Here is a 9,324-nt window from a genome sequence, read left to right on the forward strand (position 1 = left end):
TGAAAAAGTAGATCTCTATCCGTAAGTGGAAGACTTACACTGGTCATCTCTATGCTTTCCTCCCTCCCTTTATACTACATGTCCTTCAAACTCCTAGTTTGGCTCATCAAGCGCATTAATAAAATTAGGAAGCAGTTCCTATTAGGGGGTGTTGGGAATTCTGAACTTATCCACTTTCAATTAAACTCTCATGTCTAAATGGATAGGGAAATTCTTGCATCATAATTTTGTGGTCAGCCGTGTAGTCAACTCTATATATTCCAAGCAACATTCCAACCTAAGTTGATCTCTACCAAAGAGCTCTGCATCAAAAAAAAAAAATCATGATCTCTATCCCTTCCTCAAAGCTTTTTAGGCAATGGCTTGTCTATCGGGTTTTAGGAGGATAAATGGATAGGATACAACGCCTTGCAGAGCATATTCCCTGAGATCTGTAGTTTGGCCTTCCAATGTGAATGTTTAATTTCAAGGCAACTTTATTATCCAAGACTGGAGGTGGCACCCTCTCATTAGAAGAGGGGATACTATGAGGTTGAGGGAGTTGATACACTGTATCTATCTCCTTCTTATCTCTCATAAGCCTACCTCAGCTATCTCTCCTGATACAATTTCGTGGTCTCTTCATTCGTTAGGCAAATTCTCAGTCAGAACTTTCAATGTTTTCCTTATAAGTGGGGGCTTTCTCTGTAACTTGTCCTCTTTCATATGGAATCTATAGTCCCAAGCAAAGTAAAAATTTTCTTTCCATCCAAAGGGATGTTGGATTTAATCTAATAAATCTATTTGTGGGCACATATGATTAATCAATGTGTATTGCTATCTTTCAGGATAACCCACTAAAGTGATCAATTAATTTGGGTTAATTGGGTATTTAAATAAGTCATGGGGTTATATGTGCAGATACCAGGTTGTAATTGTGATTTATTGAGGGGCTAAATTACAAAAGTACAACATCTATAAATAAGGGGTTATGGTCCCTAACCTAGGGTTACATTCTCTAATTCTCTACACCCCCATCTAGCTAGAGAAATTCGGATTTAGAGAAACCCTAAGGTTAGAAGATCCAAAAAAACCCATCTCAAGGTTCATACATGGATTCAGGTATAAGCTTCCGCTCTTTTGATTATTGTTAATCTCTTTGAATTAATCATGACTATATGGTTTTAGATCTCAAGTTTTATGATTCAGATCTAACAAGTGGTATCAGAGCCACCTTGATTAATTCTTAGGGATTTAAGTTTTATTGGGTTTTTTGATCTTAAATCTCTGGTTAAAGATTCAGTTTTGTTTTTCGGATGAACAGTAAATTTTTTGTTCTGATGAACAGTAACGAAAACTTTTAGGATGAACAGTAAAGTTTTTTTCGGATGAACAATAAAGTTTTGGAAATTTTGGATTTTTTCTTCGATTTTTCCTTCAATTTTTTGGGATCTGGAACAAGAAATCATCTTTTGCTTTTCCGATTCTGGATCTGATTTTAAGAATAAAAAATCGAGGAATTTTTTGGGTTTGGCGGCGGCAGTTTCAGTTTGAAACCCTAAGGGTTCATGGCGAAAATTAAGGAGGTGGTTACCTCAAACGAACCTCGCGTTCGTTCTCAAACTTAACCGAACTTCGCGTTCAGTTCTCAGTTGAGCATCGCGCTCAAGTTTAACAAACCTCGCGTTCGTTCTTAAGGTGAGCCTCACGCTCAGAATTAAGGTGAGCATCGCGCTCAAGTTTAACAAACCTCGCGTTCGTTCTTAAGGTGAGCCTCGCGCTCAGAATTAAGGTGAGCCTCGCGCTCAAGTTTAACGAACCTCGCGTTTGTGCTTCAGACGAACCTCGCATTCGTGCTTCAGACGAACCTCGCATTCGTGCCTCAGACGAACCTCGCGTTCGTACTTCAGACGAACCTCGCGTTCGAACTTCAGACGAACCTCGCGTTCGTACTTCAGACGAACCTCGCGTTCGTACTTCAGTCGAACCTCGCGTTCATTTTTTAAACGAACCTCGCGTTCGTTCCCAAGTTGAACCTCGCGTTCTTTTATCAAACGAACCTCGCGTTCGTTCATTTTCAGACGAACCTCACGTTTGTACTTAAGTGAGTCTCGTACTCAATACAGTCGAACCTCGCGTTCGAAGTTAAGGGAACTTCGTGTTCATTATGGTTAAGCCTCGGCTTTTCATGGGTCCACTTTGGTATACTTAATTTATTCAATTAAGTTATGGGCCCTAATTAAGCTGTGAGACCCCAATTAAGTTTTTGGAAATTCAGTTGATTTAAATTTTTTAATTTAAATCTAATTCGGTTTTTAATCAATTATTTAATTCAAATATTATGACACTAAGGTATTAAGGTTGTCTCTCACTCCAATTGATTAATTGAAACAAGAAGTTGCCAAAGTAACCTCTCTTGTGTAGATTGTTCATGAGGAATGTGAGATATTTGGGTGTATGTTTTCGTGTAAATATTTAATCGGCCCAAAGGAAGGTTAATATTTATTTAGACTGTATACACATCTGCGATGATAAGCGTGTGACAATTATAAGGTTTACATGTGAATAATGAATCGATCCAAAGATAGTTTCATTATTTGACATGAGTTATTGTCAATGTTTGATCATTGCAACAAGGTATCACTTACAAGTTAATATTACTGTCCAAAGACTTGATATTAATGTTGTGCCGGTATCTTGGATGGGGATTGTCATTATTTGAATTTTATTGATTATGGTTATTGATGTGAGCATTTGTTGTTTTATTTCAGCTAATGCATCTGCTGCAACAATTTCTGCTAACATCAACTCAATTCCCATGCTAAATGGGACAAACTTCAAGGTTTGGAAAGAGAACATATTAATTGTTCTTGGCTGCATGGATCTTGACTATGCATTAAGAACTGAACAACCCCAACCTCTCAATGCGGAAAGCACTCCTGATGCAAAGAAGGAGCATGAGAAGTGGGATCGTTCAAATCGCATGAGTCTTATGATCATTAAGCGCGGCGTTTCGGAAGCCTTCAGGGGCATAGAATCCGAAGGGATTACTAAGGCTAAAGATTTCCTTGCCGAAATTGAGAAGCGTTTTGCGAAAAACGATAAGGTAGAAATAAGCACGCTTTTAGCTCGCTTTGATTTCAATGAAGTATAAGGGCAAAGGAAACATCAGGGAGTTCATTATGGAAATGTCTCATATTGCTTCAAAACTTAAGGCACTTAAACTCGATCTTTGTGATGAGTTATTCATTATGGAAATGTCTCATATTGCTTCAAAACTTAAGGCACTTAAACTCGATCTTTGTGATGAGTTATTAATGCATCTGGTTCTGTTGTCTCTTCCTGCACAGTTTAATCAATTTAAGATCAGTTATAACTATCAAAAGGAGAAATGGACTCTAAATGAGCTCATTTTATACTGTGTGCAAGAAGAAGACAGGTTAAAGCAAGATAAGACAGAAAGTGCTCATTTGGCCTATGCCTCTAAGGATAAGGGCATGAAAAGGAAGAATGATAAGGAAGCTGCTAAGGGTCCAGTTGAGAAGAAACAACATAAGGATAATCAGGGTTGTTTCTTCTGTAAGAAGCCTGGACATGTAAAGAAGGACTGTACAAAATATCACGCCTGGCGTGATAATAAGGGTACGTTCCTTGCTTTGGTCTGTTCTGAGGTTAATTTAGCTTCAGTACCTAGAAACACTTGGTGGTTAGACTCTGGTGCTACTACTCACATAAGTGTTTCTATGCAGGGTTGTCTGAGCTACCGAAAGCCAAGTGATGTTGAAAGACACATCTTTGTGGGCGACGGACAATCGGTAGATGTGGAAGCAATTGGGCACTTTAGGTTGTTGTTAGGAACTGGTTATTATTTGGATTTAAAAGATACTTTTGTAGTACCGTCTTTTAGACGGAATTTGGTTTCTGTTTCTGTATTGGACAAATCAGGTTATTCTTGTTCATTTGGAAACAGTCAATTCAGTTTATCTTTTAATTCAAATGTTGTGGGAACCGGTTATTTGAGTACTTATGACAACCTTGTTGGCCTTCTTGTTTTGATGATGTTTAACAAACAATTTACCACTAATGTTGTTTGTCTAGTATTTGTGTTTTCGTATTTATTGTAGACAAACAACGTGCCAACAGATCTTCGGATGTCTTAGAATTGATACATACGGATATTTGTGGGCCATTCCCTACGGAATCCTGGAATGGTCAACAATATTTTATATCATTCATAGACGATTACTCACGTTATGGGCACCTATATCTTATTCATGAAAAATCTGAGTCTCTGGACATGTTCAAAGCCTATAAAGCTGAAGTTGAGAATCAACTCAACAGAAGAATTAAAACCGTCAGATCTGATCGTGGTGGTGAGTACTACGGTAGATATGATGGTTCAGGTGAACAACGTCCAGGACCATTTGCTAGATACCTAGAGGAATGCGGTATCGTCCCACAGTACACTATGCCGGGTTCACCTAGCATGAATGGTGTAGCTGAAAGACGAAACAGGACTCTTAAGGATATGGTAAGAAGTATGATTGCTCATTCTTCTTTACCAGAGTCACTCTGGGGAGAAGCACTTAAGACAGCAGCTTACATTCTGAATAGAGTACCAAGTAAAGCAGTTGCTAAAACACCTTATGAGCTTTGGACTGGTCGAAAGCCCAGTTTAAAGCATTTACATATTTGGGGATGTCCAGCTGAGGCAAGGCCTTATAGGCCAAATGAAAAGAAATTGGACTCCAAAACAGTTAGCAGCTACTTTATTGGGTACCCTGATCGCTCTAGGGGCTATAAGTTTTATGATCCCACTATAAGGAATATTTTTGAGACGGGAACAGCAACATTCTTTGAGGATGTTGAGTTTGGGGGGAGAAATAAGGTTAGAGACATTAGTTTTGAGGAGGAATTGGCTTCAGATCCAATCCATACAGTTACTTTTGACAATATTCAGGTTCCTATACCTGTTGTTGCTCAAGAAGTAAATCCGGAACCTCAAGATGATAATGTTGAACAACTCCCTGTTCCAGAAGAACAAACTCAACAACCTCAAGAACCAGTGCCATTAAGGAGATCCACGAGAGAAAGGAGAAATGCTATTCCGGATGATTATATTGTATTTCTCCAAGAACATGAGGAAAGTAGTGGAATGTTAGAAGATGATCCAATCAACTTCTCTCAGGCCATGAAAAGTTCTAACTCTCAACAGTGGATTGATGCCATGAATGAAGAGTATAAGTCTATGCAAGACAATAAGGTTTGGGAACTTGTCCCATTGCCAGAAGGTGCAAAACCAATTGGTTGTAAATGGATTTTTAAAACCAAGCGGGATGCAAACGGTAATGTGGAGAGGTATAAGGCGCGTCTTGTGGCTAAAGGCTATACTCAAAAGGAAGGCATTGATTATACAGAGACTTTCTCTCCGGTTTCATCGAAAGACTCTTTCAGAATAATCATGGCACTTGTTGCTCATTATGATCTTGAGTTACATCAGATGGATGTTAAGACTGCATTTCTCAATGGAGACATTGATGAGATGATTTATATGGTGCAACCAGAAAACTTTGTGTCAGGAGACCCAAAGAATATGGTTTGCAAATTAAGGAAATCCATCTATGGACTCAAGCAAGCTCCTCGTCAATGGTATCATAAGTTTCAACAAATAGTTATCTCGTTCGGTTTTGAGATGAACATTGTTGATGACTGTGTATATCACAAGTTCAGTGGGAGTAAGTATATTTTTCTGGTTCTGTATGTGGATGACATCTTGCTTGCCACTAATGATATAGGCATGTTGCACGAAACCAAGAGATTTCTATCAAAGAATTTTGAGATGAAAGATCTTGGGGACGCCTCTTTTATATTAGGGATCCAGATACATCGAGATCGCTCTCGGGGTATTCTTGGATTATCACAAAAGAGCTATATCGATAAGGTACTTAAAAGGTTTGGCATGCAAGATTGCAGACCAGGTGACACCCCTGTTGCTAAAGGAGACAAGTTTAGTCTCAATCAGTGCCCTAAAGGTAACCTTGAAATTCAGGAAATGCAGAAGATTCCTTATGCTTCGGCTGTAGGAAGTCTAATGTATGCTCAGGTATGTACGCGTCCGGATATTGCGTACATTGTTGGGATGTTAGGCAGATACTTAAGCAACCCTGGTATGGATCATTGGATAGCAGTCAAAAGGGTTATGAGGTATCTTCAGAAAACAAAAGATTACATGCTCACATACAGAAAATCAGAGAAATTAGAGGTCATTGGGTATTCGGACTCTGATTTTGCTGGATGCCAAGATAGCAGGAAGTCTACATCAGGCTACATTTATATGTTAGCAGGAGGAGCTATATCATGGAAAAGTGTCAAACAAACACTAGTAGCTTCCTCCACTATGGCAGCAGAATTTGTAGCTTGCTATGAGGCATCCAATCAGGGAATATGGCTGCGAAATTTTGTCACGGGACTGCGCATTTTGGAAAATGTTGAAAGACCACTAAGGTTATATTGTGACAATAAATCTACAGTAATGTATTCTAATAACAACAGGAGCTCAACTAAGTCAAAACATATTGACATTAAGTTCCTGGTTGTGAAAGAAAGGGTACAGAGTGGACAGATATTCATAGAGCACATTGGGACAAACTCCATGATAGCTGATCCTCTTACTAAGGGATTGCCACCTAAGGTCTTTCATGAGCATACTGCTCATATGGGTGTGGTATTATTTGAGGATATTATGTTTTAGTGGGAGTTTGTAATTGTGGTGCTTTATGTTTGGTTGTATTGTCTGATCAGAATAAAGTATTCAGTTTAGACACTCTGTTATATTATGTTTGGTTTTGACCTCACTAAGGAGGACCAGTTGAAAATAGACATGTACTGATCACATTGCATGTAATTTTCATGCTGCACATCCATGATTGATCTATGTCGTTTGATTGTATTGGTATATGTGACCATTGATGGGTCGAGTCATGATAAATATGACGAAGGCCGCTTTGATCCTATATTGATATAGTCAATGGACGAGATTGTTTGGAAATACCTTTTCAGTGATAGCAATTTTTGAGCTCATAAGGTTATACACAATTTAAGGAATCATATGGTGCCCAAGTGGGAGATTGTTGGATTTAATCTAATAAATCTATTTGTGGGCACATATGATTAATCAATGTGTATTGCTATCTTTCAGGATAACCCACTAAAGTGATCAATTAATTTGGGTTAATTGGGTATTTAAATAAGTCATGGGGTTATATGTGCAGATATCAGGTGGTAATTATGATTTATTGAGGGGCTAAATTACAAAAGTACAACATCTATAAATAAGGGGTTATGGTCCCTAACCTAGGGTTACATTCTCTAATTCTCTACACCCCCATCTAGCTAGAGAAATTCGGATTTAGAGAAACCCTAAGGTTAAAAGATCCAAAAAAACCCATCTCAAGGTTCATCCATGGATTCAGGTATAAGCTTCCGCTCTTTTGATTATTGTTAATCTCTTTGAATTAATCATGGCTATATGGTTTTAGATCTCAAGTTTTATGATTCAGATCTAACAAGGGAAACTCAAACCAGAGCCAATCTAGCCATGAAGGGATGGATAAGAATCACCTCTTATCTATTTTGATAATCAGAGGAAGAAACTGATTCTCATATATTCTTTTCATGCTCATTAGTTAAATCAGTATGGGATTACTTCACTCCCAGTTTTCCCTCAGCTCTCTGGCCCAACAATTTTGATTCATTGCTGGAATCTAAGGACAGCTTCATTACATTTAGTAAGCATAAATGGTTATGGAAGGTAGTGTTTCCAACGCTATGTTGGTGTATATAGCAGTGTCGAAACAACCTCATCTTTAACTCAGTTGTCACCATGCCACACTTGATAAATGTGGCATCTCTCACTTTGTTCTAGTCAGGGGCCACGGGTGCAAAGAAGGTGGAAGCAGTTAACGCCATTGCCAAGGAACAAGGGCATGATGCTCTTCTTCATTACTCAGACCAGGATCAAGCCGGCGGCAACTTTGGACATCAGAATCACCAGCAACCAACAAGCTCGTTGGATTTAGAGTTTCTTTTTCAGCTAAAACTATATGGCTTTCAGGTGTTTGTGTTTGTGCTCTTTCTGTTTTGTTTATCTTGGGTATGCCAACTAATACTCCGTCCATGTTGGGTATGCCAACATATATATTGTCTTAGTTGGGTATGTATGTTTCGTGATTGGTATTTTGGCTTTGATTAGTTAGGTCGCTGAGGTGAAGGCTCCCTCCCTGAACAAAATCCATACCGCCATGCTAGATACTATTGTTGGCCTTCTTGTTTTGATGATGTTTAACAAACAATTTACTACTAATGTTGTTTGTCTAGTATTTGTGTTTTCGTATTTATTGTAGACAAACAACGTTGTTGGAGGATGGATGGAATAGAGCTTCCACGATGATATCCAAAGGAGGTTGGCGGAATGTCGGATTGAAGCCTATACAACCATTCAAGTTAAAGATCAAGTTCAAGCTTCATCCGCACGTGTACCAAGTCAAGCTTAATTGAAGATCAAGATTGCTTGGGTAATGTAGTTTAGGATTTATATTATGTGTGTTAAGTACTCTAAGCTCAATTATCTATAACACATTTTATGATGTTTCCTTGTATATATATATAGTTATATATATATATCATAAGTTTTGGTTTCTATGCATATATATAGTTATATATATACATATATGTTTTGGTTTGATAGTTTTCAAGTTTTACTATGAAAAAATGAATAAATTGGAAAATACTATTTTTATTTTCATGTTTATATGCCTATATATGATTTCACCTTTAACAAGCTTATATTTAATGAAATCATATTTAGTGTTTTGAATATATTGCATAGAATATGCAATTTTATGAAAATATGTATTTCTAGGTTATGACTTTATACAACATATTATATCTTTTATACAAGTCTATACAATCATTTCATAAGGTTTCAAAATGTTGTTTAAGTCAAAATATCAAAATATCAACTTTCAGGTTTCATGTTTTTGAACATATTTAAAAAATGATGATATTTTTCATTTGGGAAGTCCTTTTTCAAAACCAGTCATTGTAGCATGTTTATTATCATGTCTACAATCATTTCCCAAAGTTTTACATTTTTTGGAATTTATTTGATATTTTTAAACTGAGTTTTAAAATCAGGTTTTGCAGTGTATCAGATTTCGGTCGACCGTACCGGTCGACCGAACCTGAGGTCAAAAGTTCACTGGGCTGACAGACGTCTGTCGGTCGACCGGTACGGTCGACCGATGAAAATTTTCGGTCGACCGACGAATTTTCCGGTCGACCGAC

General features: G+C 37.8%; 1 protein-coding gene across 1 annotated transcript in view; it reads left to right on the forward strand.

The window, feature by feature from the left end:
* The window catches only part of LOC109846990, a 21,096-nt gene that overhangs the window by 4,028 nt on the left and 7,744 nt on the right, over window positions 1–9,324 (forward strand). Inside the window, exons 2-3 of the mRNA XM_020416231.1 lie at window positions 7,696–7,789; window positions 7,904–8,131. Of these exons, the coding sequence (XP_020271820.1) occupies window positions 7,696–7,789; window positions 7,904–8,131 (322 nt within the window). The remainder of the gene's footprint in view (window positions 1–7,695; window positions 7,790–7,903; window positions 8,132–9,324) is intronic.

Source organism: Asparagus officinalis, chromosome 7, assembly GCF_001876935.1.
Source record: "Asparagus officinalis chromosome 7, Aspof.V1, whole genome shotgun sequence".
In the NCBI taxonomy this organism is placed as follows: domain Eukaryota; kingdom Viridiplantae; phylum Streptophyta; class Magnoliopsida; order Asparagales; family Asparagaceae; genus Asparagus; species Asparagus officinalis.